At 27.9% G+C, this 26,967-nt stretch overlaps 1 protein-coding gene across 2 annotated transcripts in view; it reads left to right on the plus strand.

Annotated features, from left to right (window-relative positions):
* The window catches only part of LOC107449821 (cell adhesion molecule Dscam1), a 383,590-nt gene that overhangs the window by 102,154 nt on the left and 254,469 nt on the right, over positions 1–26,967 (plus strand). For both annotated transcript variants that reach the window (XM_071177996.2, XM_071177997.2), the window contains exon 2: positions 17,712–18,041. In XM_071177996.2, coding sequence (XP_071034097.2) covers positions 17,712–18,041 — 330 coding nt within the window. The remainder of the gene's footprint in view (positions 1–17,711; positions 18,042–26,967) is intronic.

Raw genomic sequence — 26,967 nt, forward strand, 5'->3', positions numbered from 1 at the left:
GTTCATCCCCTTATGCTGCCCCAGTAACTTTAGTTTTTAAAAAAGATGAAAATAAAAAGAGTCGTTTATGTATTGACTATCGAAAACTAAATCAAATTACAAAAACAGATTCTGAACCTCTACCTTTAATACAAACTTTAATAGAAAAATTGTCTAATAGTAGTTATTATTCTAAAATAGATTTATCACAGGGATATCATCATGTTCGTATTCATCCTGATGACACTGAGAAATTAGCATTCGCTACTCACAATGGTCTATTTGAATACTTAAGATTACCTTTTGGCTGGAAGAATGCCCCGAGCATTTTTCAACGTACAGTTCGTAGAATTTTAAATAAACATAAAATTAAATTTGCTACAAACTACTTTGATGATATCATTATATTTTCTAATTCTTATGATGAACATTTAACCCATCTTAAAAAGATTTTTGATATTTGTAAACAGGAAAACTTAAAATTAAAACTTTCAAAATGTTCATTTTTGCAAAAACAAATAGAATTTTTAGGATATGAAATTAAAAATGGAATTGTATCACCCGATAACCATAATATCGAAGTGATTAAAAAATTAGTGCCCCCTAAAAATGTAAAATCATTACAAAGATTTCTCGGATCAATAAATGTTTACAATAAATTTATTGATAATTATGCGAGTATTCGACATCCTTTAAATAACTTGTTAAAGAAAGATGTAAAATGGGTGTGGTCAGAAAAATGTCAACAATCTTTTGAACTTTTAAAAAATGCTATTATTTGTAAACCAATTTTGAAAATTTTTAACCCTAATCATGAATGTCATCTTTTTGTTGATGCATCATTAGTTGGAATTGGATGTGTGCTAAAACAGACAGATGAATGTGGTGTATTGCATCCTGTAGCTTTTCATTCTCGTTCATTAAGGGACTATGAAAAAAACTATGCAATTACAGAACTTGAATGTCTTGCTATTGTAGATTCTTTAAATAAATTCCATCATTACCTTTTTGGACAAAAATTCACCATACATACAGACCATGCTGCTTTAGTTTGGCTAAGAAATGTTAAAAATTTAAAAGGAAGATTATTTAGATGGTCATTATTGTTAAGTATGTATGAATATGATATTAAATACACAAAAGGCTCTGCTAATTTTGAAGCAGATTGGCTGTCGAGAGATGCAACACATTCAATTGTCCAAAGTAATAGTAAAAATAATAATGTTCATGTTTCACATTTATTGAATTTGAGTGAAATAGTGGAAGCTCAAAGGAAAGATAACTTACAAGGTAAATTTGTTGATATCAATAATGTTTTGTGTGTACGTAAGAAAAATTTTACTAAAATAGTTGTTCCATTTTCGTTAAGATTAAGACTTCTGCAAAATGCTCATGATAAGTTTAATCATCCAGGAGTTCAGAAAATGATTAACTTAATAACCCCTGTTTTTTACTGGAACAACATAACTTCAGATATAACAAAATTTTGTAAACATTGTCATACGTGCCAATTAAATAAAAAACCGCGACAGAAAAGATTTGGATTATTACAATCCTTACCCCCTGTTAATCAGTCTTATGACTTACTAGCAATAGATAGTGTTGGTGGATTGAATTACTATAATTCAACAAAAAAATATTTAACTTTAATTATTGACCACCTTACACGCTACATGTGGGCTTTTGCATCAAAATCCATTAGCTCAGAAACTTATACAAATTTTTTGCATCAAATTTTTCAAAATCAAATTCCTAAATCCTTGTTGAGTGATCGAAACGCTGCTTTTACTTCTTCTCATTTTAAAAAGTTTTTGAAACATAATAAAATTCAACAATTATTGACAACTGCACATCATCCGCAGTCTAATGGCAAGGTTGAACGCCTTGGTCAAACAATAATTACCCGTTTAAAATGTAAAATTAATGAAAAACCTACTAAAACTCCCTGGCCTGTTTTGTTAAAAGATATAGTTAATACTTATAACTTAACTCCCCATTCTGTAACAAAGTTTCCACCTGCATACCTCATGCATGGTAGACTCCCCTACGAAAATCCCTTAAATGAAAAAGTCTATCCACCTGTTGAAGAAGCTAAGAAAATAGCAATTCAAAGAACTAGAGAATATCATGAAAGAAATAAAATTTATTATGATTCTAGATTTTTAGATATAGACTTTAAAAATGATGAATTAGTTCTGTTTGAAGAATTTACTTATCCTAATACGAGGAAGTTGTCACCTCCTTTTAGTGGACCGTATAAAATTCTTCAAAAAATTTCAGAAGTTAATTACAAAATAAATAAAAAGAATAATTTAAGTAAACAAAATTTTGAAATAGTACATGTTTCAAAGCTTAGGAAATATCACAGCCCACAAATGTTAAAATTAAATCATGAATAGTCACCAAAAGAAATTTTTACTTTCTTCAAGGGAAGAAGTAATCCCTATATTTTTGAGAGATCCGAATCGCGTGGTGTGGAGATGTTTACCTCAGCATCAGTTAGGAGTGAGGGCGAAGTAACTTGAACTTTTTTTCTTTCTCAACACTGAGAAAAAACTTTCTAAACTATTTTTGCTTTATCCAGTATGGATCTCTCAATTACACAGTGCTTCATGAAATTCTGTTTTCTTCCATTTTAACGGGGAATACAGAATTTCATCAAGTAAAAAACCCCATTAACCATACAGAATCTTAAATTCTGATTAAATGACACTTAGTTGTCCATCTCTTTCACATAAAAATTGTGAATATTTTTTATTTTAACCATACAGAATCTTAAATTCTGAATAAATGACACTTGTTGTCCAGGTCGTTTTGCATAAAAATTTTGTATATTTTTGTGGGAAAAATTTTGAAAAGTTTTTTAGAATAGTTATATTAAATGTTTAAATTTTTCTTTCTGTTTAGTTCACTAAATAGATAAATTGTATTATTATGTTTTTATTGTTGTTGCTGTAAATAATTTTTTTCACATATTGGAAAAAGGTTATTTATAGTAGGAAAGAGGACAGTCATATCAACATTAAGTTTATGTATTCATAGTATTCTAAAATTTTTTTTTGGGCTTACCAAAATTTTTTTTGGGGGGGATGTAATACAAAAATTAAATACTTTTGTATTAATAAAAGCATTAAAACTTCATTCCTTTTCATTAAATATCTTTAGTAAAAGATAAGGGTAGAAATTCTATTTTGGGACTTCAAGGCTAAAAACATGCCAATGAATAATAATTAGATTAATACTTCAAAAGAGAAGTTATTTTAAGATCTTTCACTTCCATATAAGGAAAGATTAAACGATTTGCTTTGAGTAATAAATAAATTGATGAAGCGTAAGAATACAGAAAAAGCATATGACTGGGACCTCTTCACACTGTTTAATCATCCTATAAAATGCAGAGCGCTAATTTTTGCGTGGCTTTTTGTTGTTTGTTTTGCTAAAATAAAATCCGTCAGCTTAGACGGGATATCTGTTCCCCCTCTCCCGCTTCGGAGAGGGGTTAAACTGCTATTTCACCATCGCAACTTAATAAAAGAAGATTATGCACAACTGGACTCTTCAATCATGTTGCTCTCAATACTAATTTACTAAAAAATCATTAGATATATATATATATATATATATATATATATATATATATATATATATATATATATATATATATATATATATATATATATATATATATATATATATATATATATATATATATATATATATATATATATATATATATATATATATATAATATATATATATATATATATATATATATATAATATATATATATATATATATATATATATATATATATAATATATATATATATATATATATATATATATATATATATATATATATATATATATATATAATATATATATATATATATATATATATATATATATATATATATATATATATATATATATATATATATATATATATATATATATATATATATATATATATATATATATATATATATATATATATATATATATAATATATATATATATATATATATATATATATATATATATATATATATATATATAAAATATATATATATATATATATATATATATATATATATATATATATATATATATATATATATATATATATATATAAGAGAATAAAAACAACTATATAATCGTCGTCATTTTCTTTTCTTTCTAACCCAGAGATAATTGTTCCGAAATAAACTTTCATTTCCAGGTTTAGATTTTGTACAGTGTGCGAAAAAAATAATTTTAAAAAAATTTGACACTCAAAATAAATTTTGATCTTGAAACTTTACGTGGTATGATTCTATCTTAATGATTCGAGAGCCTTACCTTAAATATGCTAATTAACTAGAGCGAAAAATATTTTAAGTTACAAAATCAGCCACAAAAACATATTTCCATGAATAAAAAGACGTTTGTTTTTCGGAAGATTTTGTGTGACACCACTATCTGCGAAACATAATGTTCCAAAACTTTGGTCAGGTGAAGTTTAAAACTTAGACCCATTTGATGCTGAACTTACTTTTTGCTTTTCTTTTAAGCTTTTTAAGCTTTTATTGAAAACTTTTTATCCGAATCAAGAAAAATAAGTGCTCACAGTGAAATTCGTTAATCCAAAAATAATTCAATGCAAGCGAAATTATTTTTAATACATATTTATTCTATTTTATTATTCCATTTTATCACACCGTTAGAAATTTCTCAGAAAAAATGGTAAAATAACTATGTATTGAATGGTTATTTTACTATAATATATTCAAAACAGTGAAATAACCATAAATAAAATAGTAATTAAACTGTTAAGTTTGAGAAAAACTGTTTATTAAATGCTTTCACCTAATACGGTTAAACAACCAGAATTTTATCGCACCAACTAGAACCACCTAATGAAGCTACTTAGTTCTTTGCAACTGCGCACATATCATAGCCGAGCTGACTTATCTGTCAATCTCATGACCGGCAGAACTGGAGTTCAAGTCCAAGTTTTGACGCCACAATATTTCCTCCATTTCCTTAAGCACATGAAGAATTTCCAGTGTCCGGCACTCTCCAATGCCCATTTCCTTACGAAAAGTCAAGCTCCTATGTCTAGTTAAATAATAAATTTTTTTTACGTTCTTGAAAAAAGCTAGTTGTAAATGGTTGAAAAACCGTAAGTTTTGTATTCATGGTCTTATGACCGTACTTTTTGTAAATGGTTTCAAAACCGTAAAGGAAAATAATGTTCTTGACCGTAAACTTTACCGTTAATTGGACGGAAAGACAGCGGCCAGTTATTTTACCATAATTTTAGAAAGATAACTTTAACAGTGTGCTTTATATTATTATTCTATTTTATTATTTTACTTTATTCAAAAATATTCGGAAAGATTTTTAATTAAAAATTATGCACATTTTTACATTAGTTTTAGGAATGTTACTTTGCATGGCAAAATACAAAACTAGAGAGAAATGGGTCGAAAAGTTTCTTAGTTAAAAAATTATTAAAAACCTTATATTTTAAATGTGATTTCACAAGGATAACTAGCCGCTTTAAAAATATTTGCATTTTTACAATTGTATTGTCTGCAACACTTTCATAAGTATGCAATTAAAGTATTCGCTTTTATTAATTCATAGCCGTAGCAGCCAAATGCTGAAAGGCAAGTATGGCAGATATCTATTTTCCAAACTGCTTCAATATTGCAAAAGTATTCCCCGGTGCTTTTTTTCCTTTGCCGTCAATGTTCCATGCACGCAAGGCCTATATCCACTTCCATGTATATTTCCAGGAGCTGCCTTTTTTTTCCCTTCTTCTTCTGAAAAATTTTGCAAGGAAAAATCGGCGGAAAGGAAGAAGGAATTGCCGAAATCGGAAAAATGGGAACGTGAGTAGGTTCCAAGAAATCGGAAATGGAAGATTAAGCAAAAAAATATATACATATAAGAAATCGATTTTAAAGAAAAGACTCCAGCTTTGTCCCTTTTGGAATATTTTTGAAAAAAAAATATTTCAGTCGATCCGCACACTATGGCTTAAAAGGGATATTTTATAAAATTGGGGAAAAAATATCCCTCTTTTTAATAGAAAAAAAAATATCGCAGCTGCTATGTCTTTCTAGATTTTGAAATAAAAAAAGTATAACAATGAAATAGGTATCCTAACTTTATAAAAAAGTAATAGGTAGTAATGGGAAAATATAAAAAGAAATCACTAAAACAGCGAATTTTCTAAAAATTATTTACTATGTTAATTATAAACATTAAACATTCTACTAAATTCATTTTAATATTTTTAAAAGCGTGAGTATATCTTTCCTTTAACTTTAAAAAAAATTATTTCCATCTGTAGCACTTGATATACATCATACGCCTGAGTTAATCATAAGCCTGACAAATAAGAAGTAACAATAGAATTCAACATTAAACAAATAAAAAGTCAATGAGCCTGCAAGGACTGCGATCTTTTAATTACTCCTATAGATGTCACCAGATAAGTCTGCCGGATGCACTCCAAAATGTTTATCTCACAGTCACTATTACATAAAATACTATTTTGGATAGATGGTAATCCAAATCTATGTAAATAACCTTCTAAGCAGTCATGACCTGTTTCTAGCCTAAAGCCAACTGTCATCTTGTACAGCTGTTCCCAGTTTTTTTTCGTGTAAGGAACCTTAAATGATAGAGTACTTTTTGGCGGAAGCTTGACTTAATAAGGTTCATGAGCAGCTGTGAATTAAATAACAAAAAATAGACTAGTAATTATTTACCCGTATTTTAGAAATATTTAATGCAAAGAATGAAATATTTCCATCGTTTTACCAATTATAGTCTTAAAATTAAGTTTTCTGGTAGACAGTCAAATTCACAAGCCTGAGGCAGCATGTGAATTCGTTCTTGTCGCACGCTTATACTGAAAAAGAATAAAATAAACTGAACGATGATTTTCAAAAAAGAACTGTTTTAAACATTCAAAGAAGTTATGAGATAAATATAATTCTTTATTCTAGAATTTGTTTATTTATTTATTTGGTTATTGTGAATTTAAAAATTGGATGAGAAATACTCTTCGAATTATTTATAACTGCATATCCTTTTTAAAATTCATTCTATATATTATATTTATTGATTTTTTTTTACTTTATTAGTTATTTTTTAGTGGCATTTGACTTGAATCATTTCGTTTAAATAACCTAAATATTAAAGTAATTGTGGATCATTCAGTGGATAAATATAATTATTATTAGTTAAAAAAACCGTAACCGAATATTATAATATAATATTATTAGTAAAAAGTATATAAATATAATTATTATTAGTAAAAAAGTCATAACCGAACGTCTATGATTTCTCCGGGATACATTTTGTGGTCTAGTTGAGTTCTGGGATCTTTTCCAGTTTTATCCCTGTTGATTTAATTTAGCAGAATGGTTTAAAAAAGATAAATACAGTTATTCTAGAATGTCAGTGATTTTAAAAAAATTACCATAGTTGTGTTTTTACAATCATTAACATTATTAAAAGGTGCGTATTTTGATTATTCAAATATAACTCTTTTAAAAACATTACCAATACCAATTGTCATCTGTCAATTTTTAAATATTCAACGAAAACTTTTTTATTAACTTGCGTTTTGTGAGAACATTTATTACAGTTTCGAAGAGTTTGAACTGTTACTAAGATTTGATTATCTTTTTTTTTCTAATTAGAAATGCGAAATTAAAAAAAATGATTTAATTAAATAAATTGTTGCAATTAATCTAGTTGCTTTAAATCGAAGTGATTTACTAATGATTGAACAAACAAAAAAATATAACTAGTTTTCGTAACTTTAACTTGTGCAAAAAAGGATAAAAAAATCAGACTCTATGTTGAAAGGATTTAAAAATTCTTTTGAGACTTAAAATTTTGCAATCTTTAATTTCTTTTTTTTATATCAAATTCATCCTATTTACTGAAAATGAAAAAAAAAAAATAATACCTGCACGTGAGATTACTTTGCGAAGGGATAAGCTATTAAATTTCCTTTTAGCTAATTAAATTGAAAATTAGTTGTTTCATTGCATTTCTGGAAAATAACGCTGAAATTTTTTTCTAGAAATCAAATAACTCTTGATTCATTAAATTAGACTAAAACATTTAATTAATTTTTTTCCTTAGTTTTCATGTGTGTTCATGATTGCTCGCTCACTTTTTGTATCTCAAATAAAATATTTTTTGTTTCCTTTTGCTTAAAGTACTTTTTTTTTTGCCGTGATGGTGGATAAAAACTAATTAACTCTTCAGCAAATACGAATGCTCGAGAGAAACAAATACTTTTAAAGCAAAATCTTCAGAACTGATACGATTGAAAAACTTAATTTACAGCTTTTTGTTATTTAAGCCACATTCAAGATACTCAAAAAACTCTAGTAACAATTTAACTAGCATAAAATTATTGAATGCAATAAATTAATTCACGTAAAAAGACAATATAAATTTCAAAAATATCTTAATTACATTTTTAAATGTCAGAAAACATAAAAAAAAATTTAATTTCCATTCTTTACTTGAATTAAATTTAAAATTTATTTTGGATGATATTTCATTTAATTCAATTTTGCTTTGCTTTGAAGTAAGTGACCCAAATATGAGCTAGAGTTATAATTATAAAAAAAAAATTTAGAATTTGAATATTAATTAGGGACCCGGTCAAAACTAACCGGCTAGCAGGTTCTAAGTCCACACCCTTGACAGCAAAGCTTAAACCCAATTTTCAACCCATGGCAAAAGTAATTATAACTGTTGGAAATAAACAACTCTGCAATGGTTTAGCTCAAGAGAATAATTGTATAATGTGTAGTGTAGAAAAACAACAACAATACAGTGTAGTACTTTCCGTGTTATGGTACAGTGCACAAAGGAACTGGAACTCCTTGAATAATTTTTGATCTAATGATGAGATTTTTACTATGGTTCAGGGAATAGAGCGTTCGCCTTCCAATGAAGTGTACCGGATTCGAACCCCGGCGATGGCTGGTTGATACGAATCCGCATCAGGCTTGCACCGACCACAGTCTGACGTGAAATATCCTCAGTGGTAGACGGATCATGGGTTAGAGTCCCTTTGCCGTCAGGCTAACCGTGTTAGGTTCTCGTAGTCTCCCTCTCCATGTAGCACAAATGCGGGTTAGTTCCATCAAAAAGTCCCCCACGAGGGCAAATTTCTCCCGATGCTTGATCCAGGAGTTCCCTTGTCTTCTGGATTGAGTTCAAAATTGCAACGCTACGGAGTTGAACATTAGTAGTCGTAAAACCAAAGAATTGGGTCTTCTGTTCAGCGAAGGTAATAAAAAAAAAATCGTAATTATTGGAGGATGTAACCTCAAATATTATAATTAATTAGCGCGGAAAATACTGTAATCATGTACAAAAATGTTCTTTCATTAGATAAACAATACTTTTTCTTCCACGGATTAACAGTCAGAAAAATTTAGAATTATAAGTGTCATAGTTGCACTTTTCATGTAATCTTACAATTATACTCGGTTGTTTAAATCTTTTCTTCTACTCATTTTGAACCTTTTTTTATCCTTAATTTCATAACAGCTTGAATTTATTCTAAGCAAAGTGTTAAAGTGATTTTTTTTTAAGAATTAAGGTACTTTTTTTAAATTTAAACGTAAATGCAGTGAGTATTATATTTTTGTCTTGCAGAATTTCACTCTTAACTTTTCAAGTTCCTTTCGTTCAGCTGTCATTACATTTCGCGTCTGACACCAAATTTCTTTTCAGTGACAATAGCCCATCTACCCTCACAATTAATGTCTTGTTGCCTTTTGAAGAATATGTCACAGAAACTTTGTATATGGGTCTGCTTTGACCAAAATCGTAGATTGTTGCCGTTAGTTCTCTCTTTTTTTCTTTTTACTTTTTAGAACTTTAAAGCCTACTTAACCCTCAGTTTTTCAAAATTTCTACTTTATGAATTTTGATGCTTCATTGCTTATCCAGATATTTTCTGAGTCAACGACCAATTCAATATTGCGCCACACCTTTCTTTCCTTAATCCAAGAACTGTACTTCTTGTTCTTTCCCCTTTCTTTTTTCTACATCTTTTTCCTTAGTTTAAATTTTTAAATTTAATTCCTAACCCTTTCTATTCCTGATCCTAGTAGTAAAATACCAATTATTTTTTCCTTATCTTTCACAAGTTTTTTTTTTTCAGTAAGTCAAATGTAATTGATATTTTTTTCCAGTCCACATTACTAAGAAGAAAAAAAAAATCCGTAATCTTATGAATAAGTTGCATTTGAGTGGTACTTTTTACGAAATGTCCTTTCTGCTTTATTTTATTGTGTTAGCACGTTATTTTATTTTTGTGGTTGATCCAGTGTATGTTGGGTCAGTTGTGTGTCAAAACAACTAGCTTAATTTGTAAGCTTTCGAATTTTTTTGTGCTAAATAAATAGTGGTTATAAAAAAAAAAATTTCTTCACTTTAATCTGATGTACAGGTATGTATCTTCACTTCTATAACATTTTGGTGAGAGCATTTTGATACTTTTTTTTATTGATAAATTGCTATTATAAATATCTCCACCTATTTTTCAAAAAATGTTATCTTTCATTTACAGAATACTGTTGGTCATTTTATCTTTCCTCTTCAACTTATTTTTGATCTTTTTTTTCACTTTATCCTAAATTCAGTGATAGCTATCTATTCAGTTTAACCATTGAGCCTGATGAGTTACTACGTTACAATTTGTTTAGTACGACCACATTTTTTAAACGTTCACCTGCACCTTAACTTTATAATTTCTTTTAAATTTTTTTCGGACAAATTTATTGCTTTTATAATTCATTTCGAAAATGATAAGTTTATTTCTGTTATTAATGACTGACAATATTCTATGTCCAAAGATAATGTTAACATCTTATTAATCCGGCATATTTTAACTGCTGAATCACTATATCTAATTATCTTTGGGTTTAAAATCACTATTCCTAATACTAATAGTTTAAATCTTTAAAATTTAATATTGTGATTTTCATTAAAATTTAAGAGCAACGTATTACATGATACGCTTTACATGATTTTAATAAATGTTATTTAAAGGAGCAAAATACAAAATTTGTGCGAAATCAAACTATTCTTGAGAAAAGAATTTTAAATATTCATATTTTTCATTCCCTTTCCTTATTTTAAAGGTCAGAAATCCAAATCTGTTGAAAAGGAAAAATATTTATTCAGAAAAAGTACGTTTTTGTGTCTGATTACGTAGCTTTAAATATTATCTGCACAATTCAGCGCATTTAAGGTGAGACTCTGGTACCACTAAGATTAAAACCTAGTGAGCAAAACAATCCAATCATTAGATCAAAAGTTATTAATTTTGCCGTCACTGTACACGAATCGTGTCCTTAAAGGAATGGAAAAATAAATTCTATTGCTTATGTTTATCTTGTGACAACTCTGAATAAGTTTAACATTAGTTTAAGGGTTTGTTTGCATCATTTAAATAGATTGAGTGAAACTAAAAAGAGGTAAAAAGGAATTTATTTGGCAAGCAAACTGTTTTCTATCCTTTTTATCCCGGTTTCAATGTGATATATCTTAATGAGGAGTCTTCCTTTTTTTGCATACATATCAATGATTATTTAGACCTGAATTTTAAATATTTGTGTTAAAGATGGCTAGTAGAATAAGTTCTTTTTGCCTTATTTGATTTTTTTTTAAATTTCTGTAATTTTACAATTAGTCATCCTTGGAAGAATTTTTTTTATTTTTCCAGAATGTTGAGAAAATCATTTATTCAAATTACTGAGAAGTATTTTCCCCTTTCTATGAAACCTTGCATAGTTGGATAAGTGGAAACTTTTTGTAAAAATAAAGCTTTTGTTTAAAAAAAATCGATGAACGGCCTAAAACTATTAACCATTTCTTCTTACGTGATTGCGTCATTTATACTCGCATTTTATATGTAATGACCAGCGTAAAATCTCCTATTGGTCATTCTTCGTTTGCAGAAAAATCTAAGTGAGTACTGTTCCAGAAGCAGTTTCAGAAAAGCTTTTCACGGATTTTTTTTTTCAACATGTATGTATAAATCATCACGGAGAGTTTAGAAAGTCACGTAGGAAAAAAAAACTAATTTTTTCCTCAAAAGTCTGAGTCTGTTCGTAGTTTTTTTCGTACTTTTCTTTTTATAAAGGAACGTTTCAGTTAAGTGCTTCAGACTTCTCTTTTCCGCAACTTTTAGAACTTTCTGTACCACTTCAAGACATCTGACATAGAATTTTTAGCGTTCTGAAAACAATTTTCAAAAAAAAAAAAAAAAAACAAGTTTTTATTTAATCCTGTTGACTTATATATGAATAGCTAAAAAGTTTTTCTTTCTTTTTTTTATAGTCACTGAGCTTATTTTTTTTCTTCCAAATTTTAAAATAATAATTTTATAATTAATTTTAAATTGCTCTAAAATTTTTGTTTAATTTTACTGAATATTTTTAATGTTATAGCAAAATAAACATAAGACAAAAAAATTACCTTCTTATAAAAATGTTCATATCTGCATATATTTTTAAATTAGATCAACGAAATTTTACGCCTTCTTGGCAAATAACAACCAAAGTAAACGATATAAGTCGTAAGATCATTGCTCAATTTTCTGGAATAGGGTAAAAAATTATTGTTCTCTTTCGTAATTTATTGTTGGTCTCTCAAACCTTTGAAACCTTCGAACTTTATTGCAAAGTATGAAAAATCGCATGAACTAAGTACTTCGAAATTTACAAAATAGTTCTCTCAGTATTTCTTGAGAAATTCACAAAAAATATCAAAAACTGAAAGTGTCTGTTCCATTATTGTGGAGTATCTTTTCTGTTGGCTCGATAAGAAACTATAGAAACTAACTCTACATAAAAGAGACAAAAAATGCTTTTTGCAGGTTGGCGTAGACATTTTCTATATGCTGTAAAACCCGGTGTTATATTCTGATCACTCTGAATACCTTTTCTGTGCACTCTTTAAGTGACCTAGAGGGTTTTTCCAACAAATTATCTTTTTTCTACCGTCTAAAATCTATATGCTATGACCTGTTTTATTTTGAGCAATGTGAAACTATGTTCAAATTGATGCTCAAAAAACTTCCAAAGTTATTTTCTTCAAAAATATTGAAAACCTCTCTATGAAAACATTAAATAGTGTGTAATCGTCTGTAAGCTCAGGTATTTTGTTTAAATTTTTCTAAATCTATTTTTCTCAATGCATTTTTCCCCACCTAGTTCGAGAGGCTTTTCTACTTCCAATAACTTACTAAGCTAAATTTTTGTAATAGTTTTGAGTATTTTTTGTTACTTAAATTTATACCAGCACTTGAAAATTGGCTTATTGTTTTTATTTTTTGCATTTTGCCAAAGAAATTTTTTAATGCATATATCCAAACATATACGTTTTTTAGTTTAAAAATACTTTTAACTTTTCAATTTTTTGATCATGTAGGGTTTTAAAAAGAGCATATTTCACTGCCTATTAAAAATCGTGTTGAATCATTGGCATGATATTTATGTCGTTTATCGAGCGGGTAAAACGTTATAGCATCATTTTTCTTATTCAAATTTTGTCTCAAAAGAAAATTAAATTATAAAGATTCCCTGCATTGTTTCAGAAAGAGTGTTTGTACTTAAAGAAAATATCCGAGCTTATATTAAAGAATTTTAAGCTAAATTTTCGATAATTGATTTAGATAGTAATAGAAAGTTGAGAAATATTGTACACTAATACCTCCTGGATTAAAATAAAACTACTTAAGCCCAGCCCCTTAAGGAAAATAAAAAAAAGCTATCCGAATTAAAATTTATGATCTATAATAATAAAAAGTATTATAATTAATACAATATCATATATAATTATCATATATTTATTTAATAATTATTATAATAATTATCATAGATATTTATATAAATATATTTATACTTATATTTATGCATATATTATATATATTATATATTTATACATAATTTATATTTATATAAACTATATATCATAATAATTATCATATATTTATTTAAGGAATTAAGTTTTTTGGAATGATAATAAACATTATTTATATGTTGCACTGTTGGTTCACAAACACTAAACCTGTATTTTATTAGTTGAAAACGTTATATATAATACTTGACGAGTTAAAGAATTTTTTTTTTCCTTTTCGAAATGAATCCTCTAATGTTCACCTCCTCTAATGTTACTAATGTTGAAAATCCTCTAATGCTACTAATGTTAAAACAAATGCTTAAAAAAACTCTTTACCTAGAGAGGTTTTTTCTGGAATAGTTTAAAATTTTTAATTTTTGAAAAAGTGACCATTATTAAAAATGTCACTACTGGCCACTGGCCTGTAACAAAATTTCCTACTATTGCCCTATACTTACTTTCAGTCGAAATATAATTCTATACATCTGTTTTCTATTCTCATTTATGTATAGAAAATGGAGGAAACATATCGGATTTTAATAATAGATATCGTTTTATAAGAGCTTGAGAGCCATCGCATTATTACATAGCACAAAATGTTGTTTTTCTCTCCTTCAGTATAGAAACTGTATTTGCCTCATTCTTTGGTCTGCAAAATAATATCGAATATTTACCAAGATAATGCTACGGAGGAGAAAAAAAAATTATAAAAATAATATTTCAACAACATCAAATATCATCAATATTCTATTACATATTTTTCTATTCACTTTTTTTTCTATTTTTAAGAAAAAACGGAATCTTTTCTAAAATACGTATGAAGCAAAAAACGTATATTGTAAAGCAAACAATAATATTGATCATGTCATGAAATAAAAATGAAGGAGACTTGATAATTTAAACAGGAAGGAAATTTTTTTGTAAGTTAAAAGTGAAGGAGCTTTATTTTTTTTTATTTAACTATTTAAGTCTCAAAATTACAAAGGAGATGGATGCATGGAAAATTAATAAACTATTAATAGTTATGGGAATAAAATCTTTCTATAGATATTGGTATTTAGAAATATGTAAAGAATTTAAGAAAGTCATAATTTAAAGTAATTAAATTGTTTTTTTGAAGCAACAGGTCTAAAATAAGGAAAAAATTTATGTACTACTTTCGTATTTTTGTGTTTTCTACGACAATGGAAATCAAAGTATTTTTTCACCTGGAAATAAAAGAAAACAAATTTTTTTCCTAACGTGTAAGGTCTCTATAATACAATATAAATTGTCTTCTCGAAATCAATAATAGGAAATAAGACTTTTTCTTACAATTTTTTCGCAATACGCTATTTAAATACGCTATTTTTTGCTATTTAATATTGAAGATGAGGAAAAACTTGACAAGATATGGAAAACTTTGAACTTACCACTATTTATTCGGAGTTTATTTTTTTAAATGTTTAAAAAATTAGTCAAAATTATGTTCTCGTAACGTCCAAAAATCGTGCTTTCTTTTCTACAAATCTTTTTTCGTTGTTTCATATTGAGGATCTAATATCAAAATTTATTTTTTTACATATAAACAGAAATATATTTTCTTTTTTTTTACAATTAAGATAAATTTCATTTTTCCATGTAGGTGGTACTAAATGTTCAGAAAGTTTAGAAATTGGGATTAGGTGAAAGAATACGGATGAAAAAAAATGTCTGATAGTTTAAATGCGTAACAAACAAATGACTGGAAATGCTCAGAATACTTTGATAAAAAAAATCACTAGTAAGAGAAGCAACATACAGCAAGCGCATAAGCTTCAAGAAATTAATTCACTTTGAAAAGTTGTAATAGACTAGATCACCGGGGAAAATTAATTAATGAATAGAATATCAAAATTTAAAACTATTACGTATGTACACAATTTGTTTATATGTTACAAAATTTGTATACATGTAAACAAAATTTGTATATATTTGTATATATATACAACAAAATCTGTATATATTTGTATATATGTAAACAAAATTTGTATATATTTGAATATATGTAAACTAAATTTGCATATATTTATACATATGTAAACAAATTTTATATATATTTGTATATATGTAAACAAAACATATTGCATATCTATATGCATGTGTGAAGTGAATGTTTTTGTCAACCTATGGAAGACATTCTCTTCTTCCTGTTCGGTTTTATTTATTATTATAAGTTTTGTAGAGTTTGTTTCGATTGTTCTTTAACGAGGCAGCAAACAGGTTATGCTTGATTTGGAGTTTCAATTTTTTCAATTTCCTTTTTCTGAGGTAAATCTTCTTCGGATAGAGTTTGAATCTTTGCACACAGCTCAGATGGGTATTCCTTTCCTTTATATTTCGAGTTATGGAAGAACAAATTCTACGAAAGCAAGTGTCGAGGTTGAATCAATAGTATACAAGTAAAATTACGATTAAGACTAAATGAATAAATATGCAAAATCTACACTTATTGGTAAAAATAAAAGTTTAACTAAATATTATTATTATAGACAAAGAAATTAATCCAATATTATAAACTACTCTACTGTTTGGGTTGGAAAATAAGGACAAAACGAAATGACAAAATTTGTATTATGACATTAATAATTATAATCACTGATAACTCTGATGTTAGATCTTATATAAAAACAACTTTCTTAAAGGAAAGAAAGATATAGTAGACGAAATAAATATCGGAAAAAAGTAAAAAAAACGATGGCAAAAAATTCTGTCAAAGTCGAATGTAATGAAAAGTATGTTCGGACGAAGGATGAAACCTCATTCTCAGCTGCGTTGGTTCTGAATGTTGCTTTTTTCTTCCAACTGCAATATGCACTACGCAATCCTGTGAATCACAAATCTTTGAAAGCTGCCTTTCCTCGTCGAACTCTGATCCTTTCTATACGCAAAAGCCACAAGAGTCACAGAAGCCATCAATAGTCAAAAAGAGTCGCAAAAACTACAAAAGCCACACTCTATAGGTTCTTCGATTCAAAGTTTTCGTCTGATAAGAATGGATTGTTCCATTTCTTTTGCAAGTGGAGATAGGCGATATCATTTTATGACTCTCTTCTGCACTGATTTGTTTCTAATACAAATTGCATTATTTTCATAGAAAAAAATAATATGAATGAATATAATATTACAACATAAAATAATATTCGAAATGTTGAAATTTCGAAGTTACGAATGATTTTAAAATTCATTTTGTTATTGTTCGATTTATATTTTAATTTTGATTTTCGAAGTCTGAAATCGAAATTTAAATATTGTGTTCTGTGACTGCCTTCGGAAGCTGTAGTCATGCATTCCCTTCCTTAAAAATATTTGGAACTATCTAGTCCTATACTGACTGTCGGTGCATAGAATTGAAGGGCTAGTGCTGTATTCGTATTCATTTGTAGTGTTGCGTCTTAGACATATATCGATCACAACCCTTCAGTCGTTATGAACTATTATTAAATTTTATCTATATAAATTTTCTTTTACTATACTTATGTTCGTTTATTTATAGTTCATTTACTTAAAAGATACTTGATTTTTTTTAAGCGAATCATATTTTTTAATTAGAACACTGTAAAAAATTAATTAAAACCTGCAAAAAAATCAGTGTTAAATTTGGTAAAGAGCTAAAGTTCAAAATTCGTCTTTATATAATTCACTGAAAAGCCCTGACGAAGTTCTGTTTGGTATTCAAGTTTATTAAGTTTTATTTCAATTTGCTTTTAGATTTCAGTTTAATTATAATTTTTAAAACCTATTTAAAAGTTCTTTTATTTTATTTAGGACTATGTGAAACAACCCACAGAAAGGACCAGAGAGGTCCAGTTTTTCGAACGGAACCCTCTTCGAGGGTTGAATTTTCAAACAGCAGCGGGACTGAGCTTCGGTGCAGTGCGGATGGAACACCCACACCCCGTCTGACGTGGCAGACGAGAGACGGAGGAATTGCACGTGACATCTCCGGTCTTCGTTTTACCCGATCTGATGGAACCCTTGTGTTCCCACCATTCTCAAGGAGTGATTTTCGACAAGATGTCCACGACACAGTTTATCAGTGTTTGGCTTCCAATCTTATTGGGTCTATCATCAGTCGAGAAGTCCATGTCAAAGGAGGTATGTTCTCTTCATACATTGTTTTGTGCAGTATAATTAATATGCAGCTTTGTTTTTAAGCAGTGGCTATTTTACAGATCATTTTTTTAAATATTTTTCTCTATCCTGCCGACTTTAGAGGGCAGTGTAACTTTGCAGTAATGTATCCTAGCATGAGTTTGGTTTAGTAGTGGTTATGTTATTCAGCCGTTTCGAAATATTTTGTTAACCTTAAATAAAGCACCAGTGCAGGACACTTAACTTTATAAAAGCATCAATGTTGGGTAGCTCGATTCAGAGATCGCCCTTTCTAATTTCTTAGAAACAAAAAGGTGATTCTACAACAATAGTGGTCACCATGTTTACAGAATACAGCGTAACTTTACAGGAAAGTATCCTAGCTTGAGTTAGGTTTAATAGTGGTTATGTTATTCAACCGATTCGAAATGTTTGGTTAACCTTAAAAAAAAGCATCAGTGTAGGGCACTGACACTTAACTTTATAAGAACATCAATGTAGAGTACCTCGATTCAGTGATCGCTCTATCTAATTTCTTAGTTTGAAAAAAATGATTCCTCAACAATAGTGGTCACGCTGTTTATCAAAACTAAAAAAATCAAAAGCAAAATCTCACGAGAGCAGAACCTATTTTGCAATGGTTCAAAATTTGCTTTGGCAAAATGAATTTTATTAAACTTACTGATCAGTGTGATAGACATTCCACTGTGTTAAAACGTATTTGCCAAGAAACCCGTATATTTTGCGGCTGTACTTCCAATTATATTAATGTTTTTATAGCTTTGCGCATAAAAAGCCTTTTGAAAGAGTATATTTTGGGGCAAACTTTCAGCAGCCATTTTAAGAATCCAAGTTGAGGAATATAAATAATAATGCAATAACACCTGGAGTGAGACAAAAACATAATTTAATTCATATTAACACTTTATTAAAATTACAGGAGATTTATTCTGTCTCAACTTCCTTTTAAGAGTACTATTCATGAAAGGGGGAGTTCTAATTACAGGATATTCATTCTGTCTCGACTTCCTTTTAAGAGTACTATTCATGAAAGGGGGAGTTCTAATTACAGGATATTCATTCTGTCTCGACTTCCTTTTAAGAGTACTATTCATGAAAGGAGGAGTTCTAATTACAGGAGATTCATTCTGTCTCGACTTCCTTTCAAGAGTACTATTCATGAATGGGGGAGTTCTAATTACAGCAGATTCATTCTGTCTCGATTTCCATTTAAGATTACTATTCATGAAAGGGGGAGTTCTAATTGCAGGAGATTTATTCTGTCTCGACTTCCTTTTAAGAGTACTATTCATGAAAGGAGGAGTTCTAATTACAGGAGAATTATTCTGTTTCTATCTCCTTTAAAGAGTACTTTTCATGAAAGGGATAGTTCTAATTACAGGAGATTTATTCTGTGTCTACCTCCTTTTAAGAGTACTATTCATGAAAGGGAGAGTTCTAAATACAGGAGATTTATCCTGTCTCTACCTCCTTTTAATAGTACTTTTCATGAAAGGGGAATTCTTAAAATATTATTTTACAAAAAACAAAACCATTCTTTTCTACTTTTCTGTTATTGAATAAATTCGTAATGTGACCAAAAATAAGCAAATGAAGAAAACTATTTATTTCAAAAACCGTGTTTTTAAATTTAATTTTCTTTTTGTTGGATGTTTGAAATCCTTTGATTAAGTGCTTAGTACTATAAACTTGTAAAAATGTTACCACTTTATTATTTTGGAATCACTCTCATACAGAGGATTCTTTGTAGAATTTTTTTTTGAGAAATCCTTTCTTTTATTTCAAGTCAGACGTTCCATTAAGAGATACAATCTCTAATTCGACCTATAGAAGGTGCTTTCTCATATTAAATTGCCAGAGCGATATATGACACTGAAATAGTGTGAAGAGCACAAAAAAGGAAACAAATCTTATTTATTATCATGTTCTAAGCAATAACAAAACAAACGAAATAAAAGTATATAAAAATTGATGAGAGAGAAAAAGGTAGCCAGTTACGATAACAAAAATATATTTCCAAAACAAAGTGTCAGTTTATTAAAAATAACATTAAAGATGGAATAAGGTCGAAGGACAAATTTTTAATTAACTGTACTAAATTTTAAATTGATGAATAATTACTTAGTGAACTTTTTAATTAACTAATCGAAGTTAAGCGATTTGATTGGATGGATGGCTTAGATTTGATGGAGTTGAATAGGCTTATGCAAACAACTGTACTAAACTGGATAACTCTTTTAATCACAAAAGGTCGCATTTAAAAATATAACTCTTTATTTTAATGATTTTTATCGAATTTAAAATTGCTGTTAATTTATCTAATTGTTGAAAAATGTAAAAGTGTGCACACGAAAACAAAGACCTTATTTTTAGTTTTAGTTGAGTTTGCACATGGAAAGTATTATAGTCTACTAGATGACCAATTTTTTTTTAAAATTATAACTCATGCTTATTAATTCATTTTAAAACAATGATTTTGCAAATAATTCAATTTTATTTTTCGGATAATTGTTACTTTTAATCAAATGGTGGAATAGTTGATGGAATTGTTTCCTTTAGATTACAAAAATTCTTTTAATTCTATTAATTAGATCAAAAATAGTATTTATATTAATTTTTCTTGAAACTTTAGAATTTAGTGCGATTAGTTTATTTGTATTTAAACTAAAATCACTGTTTTTATCGCATATGTTAAAAATGGAGATATTATCAACTTTATCTTAGATAGTGTTCTTAAAAAAATGTACGTTATCATCTTTGTTATGAAGCAAAATTAATTCCTCGGGGTATGTATTATTTATAAAAAATATAGTTTCGAAAATTAAAAAAATATTAAATCAATAAATCTAAACATACGTTAAATATTTAATGTATGTTTTTTGTTTCTTAATATAATATAGCGTAATATATAATGTTCATTAAAACAGTCTAGTTAGAAATGACGAAAAATTATACCCTTCTTGTATATCATCTGTTTGAATGATTTAATTTTCATTATAAGGATAACTAAAAAATAAACGTGCATTATATAAAGCTTACAATAATCTCAGTTATATTTTTATTAATCTCAGGGATATTTTTATAATCATACTATTAATTAAAAAGATCACCTTAAAGTTTATAAAGGGAAATGCTGTTAAATATTTATCCTAGAACTAAAATTTTCGGACTATTTTTTTGTGTTTAATAAAATTTTAAAACTCGTTGATTATTTATAAATAAAAAGTAAATTAAAGTAAAACCATCTTTTACAATATTGTTGATAAATACATTTAATTACTAAAAGAATGCATGCAGTTCACGGTTTAATTAAGTATGCATTTGACATGCATTTAATTTTTATAAGTGTTTAAGAAATTTGTTGTGAATTTTTATTTTAGCTATTTTAATTTTCAAACAATTCTACAAAGCTAAACTTTTTTATCATAATGTTACCAATTAAATTATTTAATTTAAAATTTTTACTGCTTACTAATTTCTTATTTTCAAGTTCAGTAAAGAACATTCTGCAGAAGAGCATAGTTAATAGCTTTATTTACAGTGTATAGGGGTTATCACAAAATTCTTTTAAAGTTGTTTAATAGCAAGATAAACTTGAGCGAAAGAAATTTAAAAAATATTATTATAGTCATTTATAATTACGTTATGATTTAGATTATAAGTCACAGGGTATTGATAAGTTGCCTATTTACGTACTGTAAGAAAACCTGGAAACATAAGAAGAAAAAAAAAACATACCGGTTCACTATTATAGATATTTATAATAAATTTATAAATCTGAAATGCATTTTCTCAAATCGATAATGTAAACTACACTGCATTAAAACAAAAAATAGAATCATTTTATTTATACTTTCCAATCAATTTCTACTAGCTCTAGTAAAAAATAAAAAGAGGGTTCAATAATTTATGGATAGAACTTTTTACTTCTAAAATAAATTAATTAGATTAAATAAACATCCATTCTGCATTTTAAAAAATATTAATTTTGAAATTTATCGAATTAATTAAAATTTGAGATTTACCTTATATTTCATTCATAGTTTAAACAAATCACGTAATAATTTAAATTTCAGAAAAACTATATGCATAATACAGCCTAAGTTGTCAGTTGTAATAAATTCTGTTTACTATATTATAATAATGATTATTATATATAGAGAAATTCATAAATTAAAATGGAATTTTTTATTGCATTAAAAGTACGGGAAATCACTTTCAAGATCTGATTAATTTCTTTGCAGAAACTGTTTAAAATTCATTTAAATATGTCTATTTTATCATTAAATAGAATTAATAATTTAAAAAAAAATCTTCACAATCTACACTCACATTAATATAATTACAGCAGCATTTTTTTGTAATTTATAAAATTTCGAATTTTTAAATTAAATGTCTTTTTTTCTTCACATTTTTTCAAAAAATTTTTAATTGAAATTTAATACAATTTTAAACTTTTTGTAAAAAAAATCAAAAATATACGTAATTAACTAATTTATTTATTTTGTTATCCCTCTTACTTTTCTTAAAATTCTTATTTTTAAGTTGAAAAGAAAGGAAAAAAACCTACCAAGTCTTAGCATAACCTACGGAAAAAGACGAAATATACTTCACAATTTTTTAATTGAAAAGAAAATATGCTTTTTTTTATCATTTAAACGAAAATTAAAAACACTATTTTATTTAAGTAACTAAGCAAATTACAAATTTTCAAAATGCCTACATCTTGGATTCCTTTAATAGCAATAAATGAACGATTCTTCTTTTAATAGCGAAGCTTTAAATATGAATTTGGAAAACTAATATGAAGTAAGTAGATTGTTTGAGTGATTTAAATGTTTTACTGGAATTGAAATAAAAATTTTCACAGAAAAATGTGATCTAAGAAATTTTGAAGTAAGTGTTTTGGTGTTCTTAGTGGACAATTTTAGCTTTGCTCTAACGTAACAAATAATTATATTCACCTTACAAAAAGAAGTGGCGTAAAAGCAGGAATTGACGAATATTTCACTGGTGAGTGCATGCTGATACATGAATTGAAGGATTATTATATTTAAAATTTCGGTTTTATCCCGTAATTTCAATTTTATACACTCTAAGAAAATTTCATAAAATTCGGATATCTGGCCCTTAAATTGTTTGGTGGGCTCCCTTCTATGAGAAAAACCTAGTTCCCGTAATTCAACGATTACCATCAAGTTTATTAGAATTGACCTTTAATTTTAATTGTCATTGTATAAACTTATCTAACTGCATTCGAGGGCATATACTTTCCCCTTGGTGTTTGTAGCATCAACTTACGGACACAAAAGTCCCGGGTTCAAACCCAGCTAGGGTGGTTCAAAAAAACTGGTGACAATGCACTCTCATTTCTGTCCTTCCATCGACAGATGGCAGCACTGCACTATTTCACCCATTTCCACGTTTTGCCTTGATTCGAATAAAATTCGATTTGCCTTGATTTGACTGATATGAGACTCAAGCAGCCTTAAGCCAAGATACCAGGAAAACTTTTACGAGCATGAAGTCAATATATATTAATTAATTTTACTAGAAAAAATAATCACAAGCACACCTGTATTTTTATTTTCACGACAGCTTGAGGGGCAAATATGAAATTTGTACGGTCAGTAATTGATGCTCTTTTTTGGTGATCTCTGACTGTAATCTAGAGAAGAAAGTCTTTAGCATGTACTTCAACGGCTTTTGTGAATGCATGCAGTCAAATGAATTGAAGCAAATTATATTTAAAAATGCGAATTTAAGTCGTAATTACATTTTTTATAAATACTCTGCTTTAACGATCCTGTTACAAACTTATCTTCTTCTGTACAATGAATATTTTTTTACCTTGATGTGTAATATTTCTGTTAAAAATATTGCTCTCAGTTATTGTTTGAAAGAAATTAACTTATAGAAAAGAAATAACTTTTTTTTTCCATCGCCATTATAATCTGCAAATTGATGTATGATGATTTTTTACTTTTTTTTTCTTACCATTTATCCAACTCCTGCCAAAATAACTTGCGCTTAGGTACTTAAGCGACTTAGTATTTTAAAGAAATGAGTGTAAGATAGATTTTTCTAACATTTTCTTTTCCAACAATATACCTCCTTGATTCTTCTCTCTCAACTTAGACCGTATTAAGAAGAAGAAGAAGAAAAAAAGATTTCATTAATCATTCTATAAGTTCGGTTCATGAAAAAAAGTATATATATATATATATATATAAATAGACTTCGATGAAGATTTTTTTTTTGACGAGTAGTAGGTGGGTAACTTAATAACAACTTTTGCGGGTAAAAATGATCGATTGTACCTCCGGACTTTTTGAGATGTTTATGAAAGTTCATCTTAAGTCAAAGCCTTAATTTTAAAGGTTGTGTTCGTATGGGTGGAGGGGGGTATTGGCAAGAAAAAAAGATTTTGGCATTAAGTGCACTTTATCTTAAGTATCAATCATTATCCCATTTCTTTCAGCTCAAATGGAGGTGCAATAACCATTTCCATCAAAACAGTTTATTTCGTTTTTTTTAACTCCACTTCTATAACAAAAACCATTTCGTGTCAGATTATTTCAGTTTTATGAACGCATGTTGTTGGAGATAAAAAAAATGACTGCAAAATATTAAGTGCATGAAGGAAAAGTAGTTTGATAGTTTTTCTTAAGAGTGCACAACTAGGTAATATTTCAAATTTGAATTCATAGAATTACGTTATGAAACTAGACATTTAACATCTTATTCAATCTTCTTTTTTCGAAAGGAAAATTTATCATTTTTATAATAGCCAAAATAATTTATTTTTCTTAAGTTCAAATTGTTTATTTCATCAGGGTAGTATAAATAGCGGAGAGTTATGCACACCTTGGACATTATGTACCTTGATAAATTCTGCATTTTGTATAGGTAGTTGATGCCTGTAACACAAAGTAATATCTGCTGTGCTGGGGACCATTTCAGGATTTCAACTCATGTTCTAGAGTTTTTTTTTAAAATTTATTTTCTTGCTGCGAAGTAATTTTTTTTAATCAGTCAGATTTGAAAGCAAAAACCCATAAGCCATAAACGTAGTTTGAAAACTAAGAGCTACCTTTAAAAAACTTTTGCTATCAACAGGGGTCTGGAATTCGCTATGCAAAATGATCTTTGTTTTAAAGACCTTTGGATTCTCTCTGATAACCGTAGCTCCCTGCAAAATCTCAACAACTGGACCCAACCAGTATTTCCATCCTAAACAAATTAAAACTCTTGTCCCTCAGCATAATATTCACCTCAGTGGATTCCTTCTCACGTCGATCTCTATGGAAACGACTTAGCGGACAGCCTGGCTAAAGAGGGTTGCAACCAACCTCACCCTACATCTTCTGATCTTGCCTATCTTGAACATTACTCCCCGAAGAAATCCCAGCTTCTCAGGGACTGGCTGATTCCCCCCACCCACCATTGGTACAAGGGATGTAAGCCTGGAGTTTCTTTGACTCTTCCCTTTGAAAGGAGGGTCTGCACCACCCTCTCCCGCCTCGCTACCGGCCACCTAAAAGGTTTACTATTTTCCGAAGGAACTAAAACCTACCACCTGCACCAGGCTTCCGCCGATCATATCCTGGGATGTTCTGGTCTTTTCTGGGAAGATATCTACTCTATTCCTCTTTTGGTCATCGATTTCATTCAGGTCAACAGGCTCATAGATCTGGTCTGACTTCGTCAGGCCAGAAGAGGATAAGCATCAACAACAACAAAAATCCATAAGCCATAAACTTAGTTTGAAAACTACGAACTAACTTAAAAGAACTAAGGTAGATAAGAGCCAAAAGTGGTTTTATCTTCAAGAAAACATATCAATTTTTAAGAAAAATAATCTATTTTGATTAGGCTTAGCAAATTAAGAAAAAAACATTAATGTTGTTTCTGGGCGAATCTCTGTTCTGTAACTTGGACGGCTACGTGCAACATGTCTGGTTGACATAAACATAATTTATCTGGGAACTATGCCGCTTATAATGAGTAGAACGCTTCGTATTTTCTTTATTAATGACTTTTTGACGATTTTTCGTCTTGAAAATCATGACAATATTCCCTCACACAAAACATGTATCAATAAACAAACGTATAACATATTTCCCTGAACCCATTAGTAATTAAAAGTGTTTCAGCCCTTTTACACTTTTTCTCTATCTAATAACATAGAAAAGCCGGTTTTAGCTATACGGAGAAGACTGCAGGTCAAAATACGACTTTTGACGACGATTTTAAATTACGATGATGTACTGAATGTCAGTGACCTAAATCATCTGAATTATTGTACTTAAAACGAAAAAAAGTAAAAATCAATCCAAATCATGACAATTTCAATCAGTAAATAATTTAGACACTCAAACTTCAGCTTTATTTTTAATTTAGTAGTTGCTGAAACAGCATTAAAGTTGATATATATATATATATATATATATATATATATATATATATATATATATATATATATATATATATATATATATATATATATATATATATATATATATATATATATATATATATATATATATATATATATATATATATAATATATATATATATATATATATATATATATATATATATATATAAAATATTTTATTGGGAAATTCTAATTAAATTAACAATGGGAAAGATATTTAGGATCTAATTTTTCACATCTCTTAGCTAACTTATATGAAAATTTTTATACTATTATGAAAAAAAAAATTACGCTGTAATATTAAATTTATTTTTATATTTATTGATGATTTAATTATCTTTCACTTTCAACATTATGCAATTTTATTAAATAATATTTACCCCGGGGAATTAATCTTGCTTCGTAATCATGATGATAATATTAATTTAAATTCTTTGGATTTGGGTATTATAAAAGAGGAAAATATCT

Source organism: Parasteatoda tepidariorum, chromosome 3 (assembly GCF_982258835.1).
Source record: "Parasteatoda tepidariorum strain Cologne lab strain chromosome 3, Ptep-v5.0, whole genome shotgun sequence".
Taxonomy (NCBI): Eukaryota; Metazoa; Arthropoda; class Arachnida; order Araneae; family Theridiidae; genus Parasteatoda; species Parasteatoda tepidariorum.